At 34.4% G+C, this 22,970-nt stretch overlaps 3 protein-coding genes across 6 annotated transcripts; 2 read left to right on the top strand and 1 right to left on the bottom strand.

Annotated features, from left to right (window-relative positions):
- Positions 1–1,202: 1,202 nt before the first annotated feature.
- LOC131934547 (uncharacterized) lies at positions 1,203–5,972 on the top strand. 2 transcript variants are annotated; one of them, XM_059290588.1, is made up of 4 exons: positions 1,203–1,283; positions 3,174–3,313; positions 4,561–4,602; positions 5,083–5,972. In XM_059290588.1, the coding sequence occupies exons 2-4, from the start codon at positions 3,229–3,231 to the stop codon at positions 5,784–5,786; spliced, it is 831 nt and encodes a 276-aa protein (XP_059146571.1). In that variant the 5' UTR covers positions 1,203–1,283; positions 3,174–3,228; the 3' UTR covers positions 5,787–5,972. The 2 variants fall into 2 exon arrangements, with proteins under 2 accessions (XP_059146571.1, XP_059146572.1); XM_059290589.1 differs by lacking the exon at positions 1,203–1,283 and adding an exon at positions 2,578–2,648.
- A 4,441-nt stretch (positions 5,973–10,413) lies between these two features.
- LOC131934554 (S-acyl fatty acid synthase thioesterase, medium chain) lies at positions 10,414–13,835 on the top strand. Its single transcript, XM_059290605.1, has 7 exons — positions 10,414–10,918; positions 11,465–11,603; positions 12,408–12,507; positions 12,603–12,681; positions 12,861–12,954; positions 13,297–13,385; positions 13,671–13,835. The coding sequence occupies exons 1-7, from the start codon at positions 10,801–10,803 to the stop codon at positions 13,808–13,810; spliced, it is 759 nt and encodes a 252-aa protein (XP_059146588.1). The 5' UTR covers positions 10,414–10,800; the 3' UTR covers positions 13,811–13,835.
- A 137-nt stretch (positions 13,836–13,972) lies between these two features.
- Positions 13,973–22,326, bottom strand: LOC131934553 (DNA polymerase iota). 3 transcript variants are annotated; one of them, XM_059290604.1, is made up of 10 exons: positions 22,294–22,326; positions 20,641–20,834; positions 19,673–19,798; positions 18,380–18,544; positions 18,029–18,178; positions 17,246–17,488; positions 16,920–17,098; positions 16,637–16,728; positions 16,250–16,413; positions 13,973–15,158 (listed from the first exon to the last, which is right to left on the bottom strand). In XM_059290604.1, the coding sequence occupies exons 2-10, from the start codon at positions 20,789–20,791 to the stop codon at positions 14,080–14,082; spliced, it is 2,349 nt and encodes a 782-aa protein (XP_059146587.1). In that variant the 5' UTR covers positions 20,792–20,834; positions 22,294–22,326; the 3' UTR covers positions 13,973–14,079. The 3 variants fall into 3 exon arrangements, with proteins under 3 accessions (XP_059146587.1, XP_059146586.1, XP_059146585.1); XM_059290603.1 differs by lacking the exon at positions 22,294–22,326 and adding an exon at positions 22,098–22,196; XM_059290602.1 differs by lacking the exon at positions 22,294–22,326 and adding an exon at positions 22,072–22,186.
- Between the last annotated feature and the right edge of the window lie 644 nt (positions 22,327–22,970).

The following is a 22,970-nucleotide window of genomic DNA, read 5'->3' as shown; positions in this document are numbered from 1 at the left end:
GTTAGACCTTTATGTTAGACATTTGTGTCAGACATTTGTGTCAATCATTTGTTTCAACCATTTGTGTCAATCATTTGTATCGACCCGTTATGTCAACCCGTTGTGTCGGTCATTTGTGTCGGCCATTTGTGTCAACCAGTTTTGTCAGCCATTTGTGTCAACCAGTTGTGTCAACCTATACATCCAATTTTTCTACGAGAAGATGTGAACCTTTGTTAAAGTAATAAGATATTATTACATCAAAGGCAATGTTATATCACAAATGGCTCTATACAATTCCTATCCCTTGCAACATATAACAATAATAACACTCTCTTTCTCTTCGTTTTATATATGAGCACAATCCCATATTATTTTTTAACTCCGCGAATGCACGCATGTTCAAGTATGAAAGCTAGAGGAGGAGGGGTGTGAGCCGTGTTTGATTCGGGCATCTCTCCAATGCTTCTAATTGGCAGCCCTAAAAGGATATCACTTTATAAGCCTACACTGTATATATTATCAGTGACTTTTTAAAGCTAAAGCTGAGGACTGCGGAGCGGTCCGCGGGGAGGGTGGGGTGGCATAAATAAGGGATGACACCATGACGTAAGATAGTAAAATTTACTGTCGAATCAATGTTTTATCGAGTTAAGATTTTAAATATATATAATTATATATATATATATATATATATATATATATATATATATATATATATATATATATATATATATATATATATATATATATATATATGCTACATTGTTTGAAGGGGGTAGGGTACACCCTCACTTAGCTTACCAGATAACACCCGACCTAGTGACGCCACTGTATATTATATAGTACATGTAACTATAGAAGACTCCTAGGCGATTAAGGCGAATCTAATGAGAAAGAAATATGAATATAAATATGCTGTTCTATTTTTTTTTTTATTAAGAATAGTCTTTTCAGTATAGAAATAGTTTAGATCTACTAGTGGGTTTTGCATATTTTTAATCTGGGTTTCAACTCAAGATCATGTAGATTACATGTAGCATAGACAAGTTAGCCATGAAAATCTAAATATTAAAAATATAAGCTAGATTTCTCTAGATCTAGATCTACATTTTAGATACATTTTCTAGCGTAGGTGGCCTACAGGTGTAGGCTACACCTTTTGTTTTGCTGAAACTTGTCAACATGAATCTCGGCACGCATGCGCAAACCTATTGTAAATAAACATTCGAGCTTTTGGGAAGCTTTGTACTGTTGCTAAGCCACGAGAGAATCATGAATGATTAGCTTTGATTAATTAAAAAGTACTAGTAATTTCATAGTAACAATCGTTTAACGCCTTTAGAGTGTAGAGGTGTCGCATGTTAAATTCCCAGTAGATTAGTAATTAATTAGTAATAATTAGTAACTGCTATTGAGTTACTTAACTAGTAATAACTAGATCTAGAATTCCAGATCTAGAAGTCTAGATTCTACCTGCTACCTACTCTACGACCTACGCGCCCTACGGCTACCACACACTACAGTTACACAGTAGTACACAGTGACTACACACTTCTTCTGACTTTTTCAGTTCTTGACTTGATGAGAAAACTAAATGTTTTAAAATACCTTTTTACATGCCCCCAAACTCAGTTTCTAATCTAGATCTAGATTCTAGATATGATCTAGATCTAGATATCTACTAGAATCTAGATCTAGAAGATTTAGTTTAGGTTTTGAACTGTACTTTACTTTTAAACGATTTTTCAGTTTAGCTTACAAAAAAAATGGTCGAGTTAGTTCTCTAGTTTACTTCTTAAGTGTCTTAATTTAATACTAGATTCTAGTTAATACTTAGACTACTTAATGAATGTTAATACTTAGGCCCCTAATAAATAATAATAGTAAAGTGAAAGATCTAGAATACTAGATCTACTACTGGTGACTACTACTACTGTACTAGACTCTAGATCTAGATTTTCTAGATATCTAGGTCTAGATTTTAGTACTTACTAAGTTACTACACTTGACTTACAGGAGTAGTGATAGATCTAGAATTTTTTAATCTAGATCTACTAGTGATTTAGATTAGTTAGATCAAGCTATGTAGGGGTCGGCGTGGTCGAGTCGGTAAAGCTCATGGTTGCTAAACCGAAAAGCCACGAGTTCGAACCCTCGGGCAGATGAGGCTCGTTAGCTGGGGACAGCCACTCTTCTAGGAGAGACAACTCCAAAATTAAACAACTGCTGCCTTGTAGTTTGTTCTTGGTTGGACAAAAGCTATGGAAGCAAATCCAAAAAGAAAAGCAGGCTGAAATCGGAGTCAATGGCCTCATGGCGCATAACCAGTTGACACGTAACGCTTAATTGTGTTGGAGGCGTGGTCGAGTCGGCAAAAAGCTCATGGTTGATAAATTCGAACAAAGTCTCGAGTTCAAACCCACTGGCAGATAAATCTCGATCCCCTTCAACACTAATAATTAAGAACGAAGAAGAAGAAGCTATGTATTTCTAGGCCTTACTAAATACTAGTAAATAGTTACTTTAGTAGATATTAAATAAAGTTAAAGATATGATTTTCTAATAGGATGATATATAAATATTCATTGATTTCAGGATTATAGAAGCTCTATTCACTGTTATTAAATTTTTTAACTAAACAACTTGTGACACCTTCTTATGAACAGGTGAATGAATATTAAATAAGATTATAAATTAGTCTATTGTAAATGTATTTGTTTTGTATTTTAATCACAATGTATGATGAATTTTCACCCCTATATTAAATAGTTTACTCAATACATATCAGGCCTACAGCCTTGATAATTTTTAATATTTGTTTAATTTTGTATCAATGTATCGCATAAATATTCATTTGCAATGGCATTTGCTCGTACAAATATTTTATGATAGGAAACTTAAACTTTGAATAGCATAACTTAGATCTAACACCAGCTATTATATTACCATAATGTATAGCACTTTATAAGTTGCCATTCTGTAAAATTGTAAGATCCATCTGAGAAGGCAGGTAGGGCAAGACAGAACACTTTTAAATATCACAAACCTGGTCCTATTCTTATCAGCAATGCACAACAAAAACACCTCGATGCATTTATTTATTGCCCTGCCAGCATTCTTAGAAGAACCAATTTTAATGTATTAATTAACCATTAATTAACCATAAAATAAAATTTGTTTTTCATCTTTAGGTAATGACTTAGGATCACATTGAATCATTTTATCGGAAAACTAAAAAAACGCACTATGAACCCTACAAAGTTAAATAAAAACATTTTGATACCTGTTCTGTGTATCACATTAGCTCTGGTTTACTTCATATTTGGCCACGGTAAGAGAGCATCTTAATTATATGTCCACTTCTCTTCTTTATTTTTCACTTAAACTTAACTGTCAGCAGTAATAGGGCTGGTAAGTCTCTTTGCTTCTCTTACTTAAAATTTGAAATCTCGTTAGCCAGCTCAGGTGAATTCTCAAAGTATCATTATCAGTTTTTACGATTTTAAATAACTTAACAATAGCGGAATTAACCTTTATTTCTTTTTTTACCGATTTAATAAACATATTCACAATTGGTTTGAAAAATACTAGCTGATGAGAAGCTGGTGACCTACTTACAAGCCCTATTGGTACTTCTAAAATTGTTGGCAGAGCTTTGTATATATTGTGTGGTGATAGTATCACTACCCCTATCACTGTTCCTAACTCTCTCAATATTTGAAGAAAAAATATTTTTGGGTTACTGTATCGCCCTGCCTGCAGTCATATAAGTACCAAGCAATATCAGTATTTTTGCTTATCTGTAGAATAAGCAATGCTTGAGACCATAATAAGACCCAAATGCAGTAGTTCTTAACCTGTGTTTGATCAAACCCCAGGGGTTTGGTGAGTCAGTCTCAGGGGTTTGCTGGAGGTCAAGACACACACCCAACTCATATAATTCACGATCAGATTTTGTCAGTGCAGGCAATAGAACTATTAAGAAGGGTTCGGTGAATGCACATATGAAACTGGTGGAGTTCGATACCTCCAAAAAAGGTTAAGAACCACTGCCCTTATGTATGTTAAGTTCTGGGATTCTCATTGGGTGCGTGGGGGGTAATGTAATATGATGTCATTTTAGCGGATTTTAAATGATGTGTGATGATGTGGGCGGGGTAATAAAATGAGAAAAAAAACTCCTTTGTGGTCGAACTCTTTTCAAAGTCTTATATGACTAATCTTTTTTAACTGCCACTAGTTGCAAATTTTTATTTTTCTTTCATTTAAGTTTCACAAGGTAAAGTTGCTACTTTGTTAATGTTTGTGAATATTTAAATTACTGCTACAATACTATTATTAGTAATACTATTAAAGATATTCACTTAACATATCTAAAAAGTTGATTGAAAATATTATTTATCAGGTAAAAAACACTACAAAGATTTTTGACTCCGTAGAGAAGGGAGGGGGGGGGGGGGGTTCTGTTAGATACAGGATGTGCATCATATTTTAAAATAATATTAATACAACCTGATATTTTTTAAAGCTGATATAAATATGATATATATTATAGATTTGATAAAATGTTTTTTATAGGTAAAAGTACTCAGAATAGCGCTACAAGTACTAGAATTGCAGGTAAGATTTTTCTATCTGATTTCCATCTAATAGTTATTTTGTTATCAATAAGAGGATAGTGTGGTTGGGACTGAGAGTGCATGACTGCTAACTCCAAAAGTCCCAAGATTGGAATAAGAACAGAAGAGTCTCCTTAGCTGGAGATAGCAACCCATCAAGGAGAGACAACTCCAAAATCAAACATCTGCTGCCTTGTTCATTGGGTGGACAAAGGCTATGAAAGCATATCCATAAAGAGAAGCAGGCTGAAATAGGAGTCAACAGGTCATATGGGGCATAACGTGTTTGCACATAGTACTTAATTATATTGGAGGAAATCACTTTCAATGCAGTGTAAATTATGTACAAAGAAAAAGAAGTTATTAATTAAAATATTTTTGTTCAATTAATTGCTACTTAATTGCGATTTAAACTTTTAACATTATTGATACATTAAGTTATGCTGTCCATGAAATGTTCAATATAGATCTTGGATTTCAGATCCTTGGATAAAAATTTCAAAACAAAAGGTAGTGAAGAAGATGTCTGACAAAATAAGCCCAGATGGACACTACCTGCCTTTCTACGGATACACAATTGTTTCCATGTTAACTGACCGGTATGAACTGAACCAAATTTATGACAGCATAAAAAACACAAAGTTTCTCAGCAAGTTTTTGACACCTCTCCCAATATCCTCCTACCACGTCACCATATATGACATTTTTACTCAGAGAAAAATACCGTTGAAATACACCTCTGATTTGGCGTCGTCTATGAAGCTTTCTCAGAACTCAGGTGCCCTCAAGACTGATCTGCTAGCTGCACAGTACATATGTGATAAGATCCAGGGGGGGATCACTTTCAAACCAAAAAATATTGTTTTTGGTGATGGGCCAGGCAGGCCGTTTATTGTTGAAGGGGAGATAAGCAACCTGAAGGAGCTCAACAGTGCCAGGGACATGTTTACCTCCCTTTTCGACAAGGATGACTCGGCCAGGATTTATCATATGACACTGGGATACGTCCACAGTGTTGTGACGGACCATGATAAGGCTGTCATCATGAAGGAGCTACAGGAGCTGTGGCAGCTACTGCAGAGAGAGTACAGCCTTGATCGGCCTAATGTCTGCTACTTTGAATCCATGCGGGAGTTCCAACCAATCAAAATGCTTTTAAATAACACTTCACCGGCTGGGCTGTAAATAAAAATAAAAAAAAATTTTCAAAGTATTGCATTTGCTTCGCAATTAACCTGCCTTGATCTAAAATGTTATAAATGTGCTTAATAATTAACCTGCATAGATAAAAGCTATGGGTAATATACAAATGTTTACATTGTTTATCTTTTTTTACAAGTTTATTTTTCTGAGAGAAAAACAGCATATTAATCTATAAAACAAATATATAAAACATATATGTACAAAGTATAAAAGTAACCTGATATTATTTTTGTATCATTGTGAAATGTTTAATCATTATGAAAACTAATTGATAACTTCATTTTTTCTACTAATATATAGGTTGTTTTTAATACAGAACTGTCAGTTTTTTCTATTGGTGTTTGATTACTCTAGTAGGTCTGTGATTTTTTTTTTTTGTTAATTATTTTTCTTGCTTTGCAATTTTTGTGTCATAATTCTCAAGCAATACCTACAATTGCATTCCATATAATTGATAATATATTGGGTTTTTTTAAATAGAATTGTCAGTTTTTCTTTTGTTTGTTTACTAAAGTAGGTCTGTTTATTTTTTTTATTTTTTGTGAATTATTTTTCTTGCTTTGCATTTTTTGTGTCATAATTATCAAGCAACACCTACAATTGCATTCCATATGATTGATTTTGTAACACAATAGCAATGTATAGGCCTCCTTCTCTTCTTTGGTTTAAATTCCATAAAAATCTTGTACCATGTTATTACAACTATGTTGATTTTTTTTTAAAATAATAATAAAATATCTGACTACTGTGATCAAGCATGATTTCTAAAAAAAGTTTTTTAAAAATTCCCTTTTCAAACCTTCCGGTTCATGGGGCAAGTAGAGTTTGCCAGTTTCTGTGACCTTGCCATATGAAAGGATAGTGTGGTCAGCACTATGCCTAGGATTGCTAAAAAGTTTGTTTTCATTATAATATCAATGCATTTATAATGTTGACTGAACAAAATAATTCTTTAAAAAAAATGTTTTTGAACTTATGTAACTTATGCGGGAGAAAAGTACGACTGAAATATACTTAAATTCAGTTCAATAAATACTCATTAAAAAATGTATGTTTTAGTATTGCTGATTATGAAATTTATAATAAATATTTAAACCAAAAGAAAAAAGTATTCTATTTCAGCACTCAATTCAAAGCCTTGCTAATGTAGACATAGACTAGACCAAAAACCTGAATAATATTGACACTAACATAGTCTAGACAAGAATATTCAGCTATATGAACCCACAGCTCCAGGTATACATTATAAACCTGTTTCATCTGTCATATACCATAAGGGGCTCTCTTCTATGTAATGCCTTCATTCATCTACATGGATAGGTTTATCACTTTTGTCAAAATCTTATGCAAGGGGAATTATGGGGTTAAAGAAATGTTTAGTGCCATTGTTTTCCTTAGAAATGAATAGAGTGAAAACAAATAGATATCTATGTCAGATTGAGAATAATTTTGTCTTTCTGTTATTCACGTTGTTGAGAAAAAAACCGCCCCCTCCACACACACACACACACACCTATTCAGGGAAATTAGCCTGTAAAACCAAGTCTTAGTAGCAGTAAATTTTCTTAAAATTGACCGTATAGAACAGAATGAGCTTTAATTTTTTTACCCCTTTTGGTAGGCGCCCGGGGTAGCCGCTCCACCCTCCCTCACCCTAGCTACGCTTCTGTTGTCGACTTGTGTAAGTCCGACTTTTTGTGACGAAAGGGAGGGTAAAAATCTCTCAATCACGTGACTTCCTCTACGGACGTCTACATGTAGGCCTACCTACTACACTGCAGCCTACCAGTGTGGGTTCTATTCATTAGCCAAGCCCTATACCTGAGTGATGAACATACACACCTACGGTCACAGGCTAAACGGAGGTCGCGATATTTTAGTCTTTCGTTGCTAAAAATAGCGTATAATTTATTCTAAAATGAGAACGGGGAGATCCTTATTTTATGTAGTCCTAATTTTCCTACTTTATGTTCTCCATATAATTTATTTTCAATTAGTAAGACCTATTTAATAAATCTAAAATAAGAACGTTTTAGAAAATCAAGGTTATTGTTAGATCTATGTATTTTTGTAATTTTGTGACGGTGTGTGATGAGGGGAGGGGGGGGGTTCCGTTAGTGTGACGTCACACTTTTGCATTATAAAAAAAACTGTTAGGAAACGAATTTTACCTGTTATTTCGCGTTTTAGAAATCTGTTTTAATAAATTGTAATAGAAATGCTTTTAACCTGGGTTCGAACGAACCTCAGGGGTTCGGTAAGTCAGCCTCCGAGGTTCGGCGAAGGTCAAGACCCGAGTTTCTTCCAGGCATCTCTTCGGGGGGCGAAGCCCCCCCCCCCCCCCCCCCCCCCCCGAAATTTTTTTACCGACCCCCCCCCCCCCCCGAACGAAATGAAATTTATATAATTTATATAGAAAATATATACTTTTAACAGTGTCCGCCCCCCCCCCCCCCCAAAGAAAGTTTACCGCCCCCCCCCCCGAAAATTTCAAGTGCCCCCCCCCCCCCCCCGGGAGAAAAAAGTCTGGAAGAAACACTGGTCAAGACACACTCGACTCATGATTCACGATCGGATTTTGTCAGTGCGGACGAGAGATCTATAAGAAGGGTTCGGTAACTCCAAAAGGATAAGAACCACTGATCTAGACAAACTTAGGCCTACATGCTGTTGTTAAGGCGTCAGGAATTCTGTGTGTAACTGACCCTCTGTTCTTTACCTTTCACGTATTTCCTGCTCGCGGTACAATTTATTACAGGTGAAAAAGGTGAAATTAAATATTCGTAAACTGACGCTATGTGGCGGGTGTGTGCCTTGCTTGAGTTTCATCAGTGGTGTAGGGGGTGGTGGCTGGGGGGGGGGGGATATTCACCCCCTTCATATGAACCCTCAAAATAAAATGACACATTCCTCCCTCCACCCCCCCCCCCCTTCTTTTTCCCCCGTAGTATTTCTGTTAGAGGGTCGGTGCTTTTTGTCTTTTCAATAGAAAAATATAGAAAAGCTTGGGTTTTACGTTAGGCCTACTGGCTACTGTTTAGATCTAGATAATCTAGAACCTGTAAGTTCGACCATTTTTTTGGTTTTTTTTAAGAACACTAAATTGAAATTATTGGCAAAATTTTAGACTCTAGATCTGCATTCTAGATCTTAATAACAGACCTTTTTTTGATCCTACGGCAAAGAAGAGGGTTTGTCTAACTAAAGAGAGAGAATATTATTTTCACTTAAAGTAATAAGTAGATCTAGTAGGCCTAATAATTATAAATTAAGTTACTTAGAATTCTAGATCTATTAAAAATTATTACTATTATTAATTTATTATTATTACTTGAACAAGGTCTAGAGATTAGCTCCTAATTAACTTAGTCTTAGTGTCTAGTGATATAGATCTAGATTCTAGATCTAGATCTAGGTGGTATTACTATTAAATATTTAATATTATATTTATATTTATACCTATTTGATCAAATTTGCACAGGTAATAATATAATTATTAATATAATAATAATAATAACTTAGGCCTATCTATATATACTATTACTATATTATAATATATAAATGTATTAAATATTCAAATAACAATGCCATGGTTATCTGTAGTCGGTTACTATGACTGTAATAAAAGTGTAATTACAGCATACAGCTGGATATATATTCACATATGCATATACATACAATATACTCATATAGCATTGTTTTCTCTATAGTTAATAGTTTAAACACACACACACACCCTCCCCTAATTAGAATCTTCAATTTGCACTTAAAAGACTTATGTAATTAATCATTAATTGAACTGGAAAAAAGTATTTTTCTTTTATATGTTTTGTAATTTTTGTTTTGGTGTCACCCCCTAAATGTCACCCAGTGTGGTCCACACCCCCGGCCCCGCCTCCCAATGCCTCTGTTATATAATAATATGGGGATGGATAGGACTATTTGCAATAATTAATTTTAGTTATGAATAATTGGGTCACATCCAGTGTTTCTTCCAGACTTTTTTTCTCTGGGGGGGGGGGGGGGGGCCACTTGAAATTTTTGGTGGTGGTCTAAAATATCCCGGGGGGGGGGGGCAGAGTTTCTTCCAGTCATCTCTTCGGGGGGGCTTTGCCCCCCCGAAAAATTTTTACCGCCCCCCCCCGAACGAAATGAAATTTATATAATTTATATAGAAAATATATACTTTTAACAGTGTCCGCCCCCCCGAAGAAAGTTTACCGCCCCCCCGAAGATTTCAAGTGCCCCCCCGGAGAAAAAAGTCTGGAAGAAACACTGGGGGGGGGGACACTGTTAAAAGTATAAATTTTCTATATATAAATTTTATTTAGTTCGGGGGGGGGGGGGGGGCGCGCGGTAGACTTTCCCTGAAGAGATGCCTGGAAAAAAATCTGGTCACATCACAATTTGTTTTTATTTTACAATTTGTTAATCAATGGAAATTTTATGATTTTAAATCAGTACATTATACAACCATCAATTATATTCATTATATACTAGTTCAATATACTAGTATATTCTTACATAGTACATAAGTCCTATTCTACTAAAATCTGTTAACTATTACCATTACCATAATATAGTCCATAAGTCCTATTCTACTTGGATAAGTTTTATTTAATTATAATAGCAGCACGGTTAAATTCACTATAGGCCTATAATCTATGTATGTGCACTAATCCTAGCATGTGATATACTTTAGAATTATCACATCACTCACTGTGTCTTCTACTTCTACCATTGTACCTTGATAAATGACCCCTCTTTATTACCTGTGGTTCTCTAGGGACCTTAACTGTCAGGCTGACTGATTTATGTATTAAGAACACGGCCCTACTATGCTGGAACATTCTATCTCATAAATGTCATTCAGGAGCAGTATGTGTGTTGTGAGAAGTAGAATATAATTTTTTTAAGAACTATGAAGAGGAAATTTTTTATTTTTTTTATTTCAGGAAATTTTGTTTTGTAAGTTCAACTCTGTAAATAAAGAGAAATGAATTGTAGATTTCCAAGGCCTGATGCAAGTTGTAGATTGTTTTGTTTTCCTTGGGCTGGTGGAGGCGCTAGCTTCTACACAGCTTGGGGGGAAGATATAACAGAAGATGTTGAAGGTAAAAAAAATAATTTCATTCTGTCATAAGTGGTATTTGAGATAAGAAATATTTTACTTTTATTTTCAAAGACCGCACAGTTAGATGTTTAAAAATGATTTATTACCATTCCTAACCAAATAACACTACTTTAACCTAAAACTATTTATGAACACTAACATTTAAAATAAAACTAGTAAGCCTACAACATTTAAAGCAAAAGCATTTACAGCATTAAACTAAATAGCAACAGTCACTTACAAAGATTTCCTTTCCTTATTATATTCAACCATTGAGCTAAATTTATATATCATTTTTTTTTAATTTCTGAATGTGACCTGCTAAAGCATTAATATTAAAACTTTATGGCATACAGAGAACCAGTACAATAATTTAATTATGCTATTACAATAATAAGCTCTGTTATACATATATACCAACTTTACAAAAGGTCAATACATAACACATGGTCTCTAACAAACATGGATTCTATATGGGCATAAATTTGTTGAAAAAAAAATTTGAAATTATTTTATTTTAATCTAATCATGTGTTACTTCCTTATAGTAATTGGTGTATGTTTGGCTGGAAGAGAAAACAGATTCAACGAGCCTTGCTGTGATAATGCTAAAGAAACAATAGACTGGATTGTAAAGACATTACACGATGAATATTTCGATAAACCATTTGCTTTTTATGGTCACAGGTACTTGCATTATTAATCATAATCTCTAAATTACTACACATGAAGTGTAAACAATTATATGTTAATTACTCAGCATTGGTGTGCTGTATTTATCTCATTGTTTTTACTTTAGCCATGTTTGAAGTGAGAGGGTGGGGATGTAAATAAGGGTTTTACTAGGAAAGTGTGATATCATGCATTGTCTTGAAATAAGTTATACCAGGATATTAGTTGAAATCTAATATATAAAAAATATAGTCCTAATGGTACAGTGTGGTTGAGTTATTACTAGCCAGAGAGTCTCAAGTTTAGTTGCTAGACTTAATTAGTGACTTAGTCTTTTCTGCTCCTTATGGAACATAGGGCCTCTAGACTTAATTAGTAGAACATCAGTCCACCCAGATCAGATGGGCACCTGACTTGAGTGTGGATAGTAAAAGTGTCTCAGCATGTTGTTCATCATGCAACCCTTTCATATTCCACTGTTATAGAGAACTAAAACCATTGTAAAAAAAGTTACAGTTTCTGACCTTGTAATATTCATGGGGCAGATATAGTAGATTACATCTATTTCTGTGACCTCAACATATGAATGAATGGTGTGGTCAGCATTTTACTTTCCTCAACGTTATTTACGTACCCATCAGAGTTTGGCGGACTCAAGGCTGTCTGAAAGACTTGAATGCAAGATCCAAACTTGATACTTTCAAATCAACTTTCATGTGTGCTTTACAGTCAAACCATAACTTATCAATTGTACTCTTAGACTATGTAATTACACAGCAAATACAAGAAAAATGTAACAACTGAAATTTTTTTTTTCAGCATGGGTGCGTTGTTATCTTTTTTGGTAGCTTTGGAAATCAAACGGTTGTACAATAAGGAACCAGAACATATGTTTTTATCAGGGACCACAGCACCTCATGTGAGTAACGTTACCTTTTAGCCGTCTAACTCATAGCTATTTGATTTAAAAATTCATGGAAGGGAATAGAAATAAAACTTCTTTTTTATTTCCAGTCACCTCACAGACAAGCACGCATTTTAAATGTCAACAAACTAACTAAAGACGAGTTTTTAGAAAAGTTAAAAGTATTAGGTAAGAAGCTTCAGTTAATAGAAACAAGTTTTAAGGTAATGAATATTGTGAAATTAATACACACAATGATATAAATATTATATTTATATTAAAGTAATGATCTGCATTTAACATAAAAGTGCAGTTATTTGTTTTTAATTAAACATAATAATAAACTCGTTCATGGATTTATTTTCTAGGAGGGATTCCAGCAGAGATTTATGATAATCCAGAGCTAATGGAGATATTTTACCCCTCTATGTATGCAGATTTCTGTATGGTCCCTCAACTCAAGTAAGAAAATAAACACTAACACTATGTCTTAAAATGTGTAATGGGTTAGTTAATATAGATACAATTACAACTCAAGTAAATAAAACAAATGTGATATCATGATTGTATCTACATACAAGCAAACTCTTCCATTTTCAATCTTCAATACAATATTAAAACACTATTATCATCGTATCTAGGTATAGTTTATAAGCAAACTCCTACCATTTTAAATCTCCAATTACATATTAACTAAATAAAACAAATATGAATATATCATGATATGAGCAGGCTACTACCAGTTCAATTCTTCGAAACAACCAATCCATTTCAAATGTGTATTCATATCTTTGTTTTATCTAGATACGAACAAAGCCCAGAAGACAAACCTCCTTTGAATTGCCCTATTGACTTTTTTGATGGAACGGAAGATACTGATCACGATATCGCAGGCAAGTTATTTATTTTTATCACTATTTGCTTGCAAATTTATTTCTAATACACTATTTAACCTATTTTCGATATGACAATCCTTCATCTTCTTTCCCATCCCTGAAAGGATAGTGTGGTCAGCACTAGCCCAGCCTTTGGGTGGACTCAGAGACATTCTACTGGCTTAAACCCCGATTCGACTCTTCAGTCAGCAGTCTAGCTCCCTACTACTAGGCCACAATGTCCCCCTTACAATCCTCACTATCCCAGAGACCTGTTGACAATTATGCACCTTCTTTTTTCAGCTTGGAAACAAGTCACTAAAGGCAGCTTCACATTTCGTAAAATGCCAGGCGGCCATTTTTTTCTAAAAGAACCAGAGAACACTAGGAAACTGATCAACTATGTGAACCAGAGGTTTGGGGGGTTTGAGGACATTTGCTAAAAACAGAAAAAAACACAAAGACGATGATAATGTTCTGTGTAACATAAAGTAAGAGATGCTGAAATTAGCAAATTGTTTTATTAAAAAAATCTAACAAATTTTAAGTGTTGTTGATCATCTGGCTTGAAAAAAAAACTTTAAATCAGCAAAAAATGTAATCTAGCACATACAGCAAAATTTCTTTATTTACATTAATATTTGTCTCAATACTTGAGACTGGTCAATAAATATCACATAGAAATTATTTTTAAAAACAGAAAAAAGAGAGATCAGTTTTTTTTACCAAAGTATTTGAATAAAGTGTTCTTGCCAGATAGACTTTCTTGGCCGGATTCTTTTACTTTCTTTGCATTTTTATCTTGGTCATGCTCAATTTTGGCTTTTTTCCCTGACGTTTTTGGACTGTTCCCCATAACAATATGTGCCATTATTTCCCCTTGAATGCTACTGGGTAGCGCAGAAAACACAGAGGCATCAATTTCTTTGGGCAGGGCTGCTTTACAGCCCTTGAAATAGTTTAAACTGTGAGGCTGCTCTGTGGTGACTGGAACAGTATCCTCTGTTGTGCTTTTAAATCTTTCGGCTTTATCACAATGCATTTCTATCACTGGCTTTGATGAGCCTGTTTCTACATCCTTTTTACTCCAAGAACTACAACTCTCAGCATTTTCTGAGTACATGTTCCTGTTATCAATATCAACTTTATTATCATTTGTAGCTGGGCTCGGTTTCATAAAAGATATTGTCCCTTCTCTGTACCTCTTGTTTGATTTTTTCACAAGTTCTTTATTACTCGATGTGACACCTTTTCCAGGTATATGTGAGCTGGATTCAGGTTTAGAGAGTAACGAGTATTTTTTCCCATTGAGACAATCTTCTACACCAATTCCATACTGTGCGAGTACTTCCTTCTGTACATCCTCAGGCAATTCTGTTACTGTGTTCACGTCAATGTCTTTTGGCAAGAGTCTTAGCAGAAGTTCATGATTGTCATCAATACTTTTGACTTCTTCACTTCGCAGCTCTGCTGATGGTAATGATACAGGTGGTTCAGAAGATAGCTTTTGATTATGTTTTTCAGAAAATGCCCCACCTGATTTTTTATGACAAGATGATACAGAAACTTGTGACGCAGCTTCTGTTTGACTGGGTGGTCTGTCGTCTTTCTGTGTTTCAGTTTGTTTTGTAAAAAAATAGCTGATTTTTTCTTTTGTCTGGACAAATTTTCCCAAATTTGAAAAACAAATGTTGATTAAGGTCAGATGAAATGGCTTATGAGGATCCACCAATTTCTTGAATAAATTCATCAACACTGGCATTAAACCATCACACAGGGTGTCTATTGAATCTGTGAAGTAAACAAAAAAATATGAGACCATCACTAAAATAACTTAAAATTTAAAAGATTTACATTAAACAATGAGTGGGGTATTGTATCAGCCAAGGATTTTGTTTTGAAAAATGGTCAAAAAACTGTGAGCCTACCAAGCTCTAAAAAGTAACAGTGGAAACTAATGGATCCTATTAAAAACCCAAAGAACAGATAAAGTAGAGTCAATCTGTTTGTGACCTCATAATATGAAGTGAAGGTGAGGTCAGTTTTATACCCTGCTGCCTCCTGTTTGTCAGATATTCTTTGGAGCTAGGGGATAAAGAGATGTTATAACAGAATCCTTACATCATTATTGTTGACATGGATAAAATCCGTGTTCTTTTAGATCAAAGAGGCCGTAAAAATGTTTATAAAACAATCTTGAAAATACAAAAATGTAATATTTTTTAATAATCAATTATATTAAAGTTGCTAATACAGAGACCTTGAAATATTTTTTTTAGTTTAAGGCTACATTTCTATTTATTTTCATCAAGCCTAAGTTATAGCCTGATGTTTCAATTTTGTAAGATGAACATGGATTGGCTGTACAGAAACTCAGTGATCGATATTCTGAAAACCGCCCTTCATAGTAATTTGGTCTCAAAACTTATAAAAATTTTAAACTAATTTTTTTTTTAAAACCACATTGGCTAGTTCTGCCATTTTTGTTTTCATTTTCTGTGATAAATGTAAACAACCAAATTTTTTTTGGCTTTTTAAAAAAAATTTTAGTTACAAAAAATACTACAAACATCAAATACATCCAATCATTGGTAAAGTCCAAGAAAAATCAGATTTTTATAACCATATTTATTTTATAACATCGTAGGCTTAGATAATTTTAAAATATTTAATGGGTCTTTCAAATAATTTTCAGGCTGTTCTCGGTTGTGTCCATTGTGTGGTCTAACACACCACATGTCCCACATTCATGAAAGCCAAAAATAAATGCTTAATTCCGTTTTAAACCTACATCAACCTGATTGATTAAGTGTTAGGTTTATACCTAGCAACAATTTAGCACATACTTTAAGAGTGTTTGTGAGTATATGATCTGAACTTACCAGTGGTTTGAGATCCTGAGAAGATGTTACATGGAATAGGGCACTGCTTGCTTTCTCTTTTTCTGTTTAAGTTGTATCTGTCAGTATCAGAAGCTGGCTGTTGGCCAATTATTCGCCTCACAGTTAGGCGTATAGTCTGAGGTGTGCGGCCATCTTCAATAACTCTAATTTTAATAGTATCAATTTTTAAAATAAATAGAAAGTACTCTGTTAATATTTAATTAAACCTATTAAAAAAATCAAAACAAATTCTAAAATTAATATATTGTGAATAACATGAAATTGCAATCGAATAAAATATCAAATAATGCATAAGCAATAGTTGATTACTACTGGTTGTTCATCCTTTACTTTCAACACATCAAGACCAACAATGCTATAAAATACCTTTTCAAAAGAGCAGTTAGCAGGGATTTAACTCTTGTCTCTGCATCTTGGTAAGAGTTGCAGCACTTGAATGAATCCTCATCACTGAGTGTCTATGAGATGAAATGTTATTATTGTTTACACAAGTATTAGAGAAAAATCCTATTCATTAACTTTGAATTAGAATACAGAACAATATCCAACCTTTCAAAATTTTGTCAACTAATTTTAAGACATTTTGCACTAATGTTTTGAATTATAAGTATTCTTTTTAAACAAATGTGTTTAATATGGATTAACTCACCTGTGGTAAGCTGTATTTTATTACAGGTGAGTTATCAATACCAAAGCTACTTTTGATAAGAAAATCTGCAGTGGCTGTCCCAAACTCTGATTCTAAAGTCTTGTGGTCGGCATTCTGTAAGTCTTGTACAGTAACAATTCCAAGATTTTTCAAAGTGCAGTTTGTGCTCCATCCAATACCTTAATTAAACAAACACAATAAACAAACATAATTTTCAGGGATTGATAATAAGAAATAATCTTAAAATAACTAGTAACCTACCAGTAAGACCATATTATAAAGGAAAGGCCCTAATCTACCAAGCAGAGATAACGATATGTATATACCTGGAATGGAATTGGCAGAAGGGAGAGAAGAAATCAACTTGACAGCCAGAGAAGGAGGTAGAGTTGTCTGTTGGTTGGGTTTCTTGACAGCCCCAACCAGTTTGGCCAGCAGTTTGTTGTGAGCTATGCCTGCGCAACTAGTTATGCCTAATTCTTTCTCCAATGCCTCGCGAATGTCTGCTGCTATCTGAGATCCAATCTGTAGTCTCAGATAACATCCACAAGAGCAATCAGGAGAAACATCTGGTTAAAAGAAAGTGATTTCAGGCAATCATTAGGTTATGTTTATTGCAAAATGAATAGTTTCAGTGTCATTTTCCCAGTCTATAGATTTAATGATGCACTTTGATTAAAATACTTTTTCGAGCAAAATCCATTCAGTAATAAGATTAAATTACAATAAACTTATATTTTAAGGACGGTGTGGTCAAAATGGTAGAGCGTTAGGCTGTTAGCCCGAATGTCTTGAGTTTGGATCTCAGATTTAGACTTATGACTGTAGGACGTCCCTGAGTCCACCCAGCTCTGACTTACATTGGGGAAAGTAAAGGCGGCTGGGCCAAGAGCTGACTACATCATTTCTTCATGTGCTGAGGTCAAGAAACATGAACTCTACCTCATCGTCCCAATGGATTGCTATGTATGAAGAGGAACTTTGCTATATTTAAATGGATATTTTCATGAATGAACTTAATCAGAACATGACTGCATAAAAATATCACTATTTAAATTCATGAAATGAATTTACTTTCAACTAAAATATTTCTGAACAAGATCTCCTACCTTGATGAGAGCTTGAATCATAGACATGACCAATAAATTTTTTGTGAAACTGGCCATCTTTAATTCTCCATGTCACCATTTCAGACACATCAATAAAGTTCTCATCAAATCCAAGTCTCTCAACTTGTGGTGTATATTTCTGTATAAACTCTTCAATACAAACACAGGGATTTAAACTTAAATTAATTTTCATCTGTAGCAATAGGTCATCTTAAGAATGCAATTTTTAATATGTAATAAAATAGAATTAAAAATATAATATAATTAATTTTAAAATGAAAAAATATCCTTATAAATATAAAATCTTTGCTTTAGATTTACTTTTTCCAGAATTGCAGAATATATATTAACCTGAAATTTGATAGGACATCTGCCTATAGTTTGTAAGGTCTTCTCCACTCACTAAAACAAGCTCTGGGCATTTTTTAATGGCATCAGTAACATAGCTACACTTGTTAACACCCATCATTCTTGCCACATAGTTACTTGTGACAATTATATTTTTCTGCTGAATGCCTGTATTTACATAATAGTATTAATAATCAATAACCCTGAACTGTTTCTAACTTTAAAAAGAATTTTACAAAGATTTTACTTAGTTTACAAAATTGTTCATAACATACCTAGTTTTGCTTTAAAATCATAAAGATAATAATAAACAGTGTATTTTAAAGATCATTTATAATTTACAGTATATAATTAATATGTTTATGACATTAGTATTCTTTTCAATAATTAGTTGAACAATAAACCGGTAGTAATCTCCCCTAAACTTTCTCGAACATTCTTATATAAAACAACAGGGGATGGTAACTGGGGATATAGTTATGATTTTTAATCCATTTTAAATACTTAAACTTTTAAAAATAGAATAGAATCTCAGTAAAAAACAATTGCGCACCAAGCGAACGCCTAATAAAGGTGTGTATAATAGTGCGCAATAGTATTAGTACTTAATAAATTTACATTAGTTTTTTGAGAAATCGGAAGTAGCGTAAATTACTACTTCCGTTCAACGGAAATTACTCAAAATTTGAGAGAAGGTAGAGAATTAGATCTTTTACTTACATGTGAAATTTCATTTATCTATCTGAAATAGTACTCAAGTTATATGCTTTTGAAAAATTCAAAGTAGAAAAAGTACCACTTCCGGTTATCGGAAATCGCTCAAAAGTTGATACGGATCTACGATTTTGATAAAATACTTATATATGAAATTTCATCAACCTAGCTGTAACGGTACTCAAGTTATCGTGTTTACACACGGACACACACACACACAGACACACAGACATACGGACAGAATTGCAAAGCCCAGTTTTTCAGACTGGATTACGCATAAAACCTCTTAATTTTGATAAATCTGGATTGATAATTTTTGCCCGATTAAAATAAGTCCTCTATACTTCGGATGTGATGAAGGACTGAGGTGTAATACGGTGAAAATTGTTAAAATTTCAAGTGATTTTTGTGCACGATTACAATACTTTCTCTATACTTCGTATATACGAGAAAGTAAAAAAGTTAACATTCATTGAATTTTACCTAATGGCTTGCGCCTTAATTCTGGATTATGTAACATTTCAACTTGGTGCGAGGGTGTGCATTTGCTGGCAAAAAAGGTTAACATTTGCTACATTTTACCTAATGGCTTGCTCCTTAATTCCGGATTCCGTAACATTTCAACTTGAGCATAGAAACAGTCTATATCTAAATGGATAATGGTGCGAGGGTGTGCATTTGCTGGCAACAGTCTCTGACTGCTTACATCTGTAAAACATTTTTTTAAATACCGCATATATGACGTTTCAAATAACTACTGGCTAACATTTTGTCAGGTGAGTAGAGTACTCAACTGCTAACCTGAAGGTCTCAGGTTCGGATCTTGGACTCAAGTCTATAGAATGTCAGTAAGTCCTGCCAGCTCTGATGGGTACCTGACTCACATTAGGGAATGTTTAGCCGGCTGGACATAGTGCTGACCACAACATCTCTTTATGTGCGATGGTCAAAAACAAAAGAACTCTACCTTATCTATCCTAAGGAGTGTCAGGTGAACTTCATTTTACTTTTGACAAATTTTGCCAGTACTTTGGCACCATGTATTGTAGAGAGAACTCCTTGTAAAATATTATACAGATTAAACTATCTGCCATTTCAGATACCTGTTAAAAGTAGCAAGTAAACATTGGGGACGGAGTGGTCTAGCGGTAGAGAGCTGGACTGCTAACCCGTAAGTCTCGAGTTCGAATCCGGGTTCACGTCAGTAGACCATCCCTGAGTCCACCCAACTCTGATAGGTACCTAACACACGTTAGGGAAAGTAAAGGCGGCTGGGCATAGTGCTGACCACACTATCTCTTCATATGCCGAGGTCACAGAAACAGGTGAACGCTACTTCACTTGCCCTTCAGGTTTGAAAAGGGAACTTTAAGTAAACATGTATACCCTTTAAGAATCTATCAATACGACAACATCATAATAGGTCTATTTTAGTAAGTTATATTAAAAACCAATAAAATAACATAAATAGATATAGGCCTATCTAGATCTTTTTTAATAAGATTATAGTCATGCAACAGATAAGGAAATCATTTTGATGTTTTTCTTACTTAAACTTTGCCTCCAGAAATCTTCGGGTTCAATTGTTGAATCATTTTCACCTGGGATACAATCGCCATTGTCAACATGGTCCAAATCATTCCCACAATCGTAGTATGAAGATCCTTGTCCAAAGTTTCCAGATTTCAAAGTACTTTTCATTGTTTATCAATGTGATAATGTCCAACTCATTACATTCCAGGGCCTAATGAACATGAATTATAATTTAATATGATAATAAATACATTCAAAATTGATATATTTTAAATATTTTTTGTTACAATGTTATGTGTAACTTACACTGTCTGTTACTAAATATTGTAGTATTAATTATTTTTTAATTCATACCAATGTGTAGGGGCCTATATATATATATTTATTTATATAGTGTTAGAGTCCTCTTGGAGTCTTTATGAATGTTTAAACACTATGTCTGTTATCTATCTAGTCTACTTAATACTTAACTAGTATCCAACACAGAAACTACCACACTATACTCCACCTAAAGAGTACGCTCTATATTCTATTCAATTTCAATAAGTACTTGTGACTTTATCACTTACTAACTAAGCCTTTTAGAGTTTTTGGAGTGACCTTAGTTTAGTTACTTTAGTAACTAAGGTCAGAGGTGTAGCGAGGGGGGGGGGGCGGGGGTGCGGAGCGCACCAGGTGACACCATTTGGGGGGGGGGGGGTGACATCAAGGCAAAAAAGAGCAAAATATATAGAGGAAAATGATAATTCCACTTAAATCGAAAGTTTGAGGGGGGACGTGCAAATTGACAGTTTGAGGGGGGGTCAAAATCAAAAGTTTGAGGGGGGGGGGTGCAAATCGAAAATTGAAAGTTTGTCCCGGGGCTATGTTTCTGGGGGGTGACACCATTAAGTGCCGCACCGGGTAACACCTGACCTCGCTACGCCACTGACTAAGGTCAAGCTTAAGAGACTGAGCTCCAAGAGTTAGAGTAGAAATCTACTACTACTCCATGATCTTGAATTAATCTAGCTAGGACCTAGTAATAGTAGAGGGCCCAGCTAGGGGTGGTCTAGCTAGCTAGATATCTAGATCTAGTAGCTACACTCCCCTAGAGCTTTAGAGTAGGAGTCTAGCAGAAACTGCTTGTCTAGTAACTCTCAAGTGACCTGGTGACACCACAGTGAATACCACTAAGATCCAGTAAACTAGTAATGAGTATGTAGAATGTAGTAGTAGTATGTAATATGTAATGTATGTAGTACTATGTACTTTCACTATGTAGTAAGTACAGTACTAGAGATCTAGTAAGTAGTACTTAGACTTAGTAGTAGTAGTATATGTAAGGAGCAAAGTGGACTAAGTCTAACTATAAAAAGACGTCTAAGTCTAAGAATACTCTACACTCTACTCTAAATCAATCCAGAGTAAACTAAAATGCAAGTACTCAAGTAGCCGAAACTACTCACACTGCTGTGGCTGTGGGCCTACAGACCTACACGATCTCCTTTCACTTTGCGTTTCGCGGGGAAATAGCTTGTTATTCTAAACGGTATTTTAAAGTATCCCATTTATCTTTTCCATTTAGATCTAGATCTAGATCTCTTTCATATTGCCTGTGTCTTGTTTGTTAAGGTCATCGCGTTTCGCATCTTCAGCCTAGAGGCCGAGGGGGGGGGGGTGCTTCTTACGAGTAGTCTCATCGTTGTAATAATCCTCCGCTCACACCATACACATTACAGCGAGCAGTATGTCCAGGGAAGAAAATCAGGTTACGCCCATAAAGTAAAGGATAAATCATTAAATGGCACGTCATGTAAACATGTGTTTATAATTTATTTTGAAAAAAAAACAATTGATTAGCTACTTGAATCTAAAATTAGATTTAAGTAGACCTGCACACGTTTTTTTTTTTCTATATGCTATCGGCGAGTGAGCATACTGTTTGATTTGCTAAAGAATCGAATAAATGTGTCATTAAAATCCTTGGCCATATTAAATTTTTTTTCAAGCGTCTTTGCGATCTGCCCTTTGATTTTAGAGTGAAAATTTTCAACTTGAATACAATTTCGTTTGTTTTTTTATTCCGGTATTTTTTCTTATCTTCAGTTTCAGCATTTCGGATCACTTAATCTTCTTGACGCGCTTAAATTTATTTTCATCTTGTTCCATTTGTAAATTTGCATGGTGAATAAATTGTTAACGTAACTGGCCAGTCTTTCTCCATGTTTACATGCGTACATAACCGGAAACAGATGTTTTACTTTCATTATTTGCATCGCAACGTAGGTCTAGTTTACTGCTGACGGTATCTCAAGATCACTTGACAGCTTTTCAATTTTTGCAGCATTGAAACGAAATGCCTCTG

Source organism: Physella acuta, unplaced genomic scaffold (assembly GCF_028476545.2).
Source record: "Physella acuta isolate Inbredline_101_S28 unplaced genomic scaffold, ASM2847654v3 ptg000111l, whole genome shotgun sequence".
Classification (NCBI taxonomy): domain Eukaryota; kingdom Metazoa; phylum Mollusca; class Gastropoda; family Physidae; genus Physella; species Physella acuta.
Note: the sequence above shows the minus strand (reverse complement) of the source record. Positions and strands in the feature narration are given on the sequence as shown.

Coding starts and splice junctions, on each gene's coding strand:
- LOC131934547 (XM_059290588.1), top strand. CDS start 3,229: ATGAACCCTACAAAGTTAAATAAAAACATTTTGATACCTGTTCTGTGT. Junction 3,314..4,560: donor TTACTTCATATTTGGCCACG/GTAAGAGAGCAT, acceptor TGTTTTTTATAG/GTAAAAGTACTCAGAATAGC. Junction 4,603..5,082: donor TACAAGTACTAGAATTGCAG/GTAAGATTTTTC, acceptor CTTGGATTTCAG/ATCCTTGGATAAAAATTTCA.
- LOC131934554 (XM_059290605.1), top strand. CDS start 10,801: ATGAATTGTAGATTTCCAAGGCCTGATGCAAGTTGTAGATTGTTTTGT. Junction 11,604..12,407: donor TTTGCTTTTTATGGTCACAG/GTACTTGCATTA, acceptor TTTTTTTTTCAG/CATGGGTGCGTTGTTATCTT. Junction 12,682..12,860: donor AGAAAAGTTAAAAGTATTAG/GTAAGAAGCTTC, acceptor TTTATTTTCTAG/GAGGGATTCCAGCAGAGATT.
- LOC131934553 (XM_059290604.1), bottom strand. CDS start 20,791: ATGAAAAGTACTTTGAAATCTGGAAACTTTGGACAAGGATCTTCATAC. Junction 17,099..17,245: donor TTCTGCCAATTCCATTCCAG/GTATATACATAT, acceptor TGTTTAATTAAG/GTATTGGATGGAGCACAAAC. Junction 16,414..16,636: donor CTAACTGCTCTTTTGAAAAG/GTATTTTATAGC, acceptor TATTAAAATTAG/AGTTATTGAAGATGGCCGCA.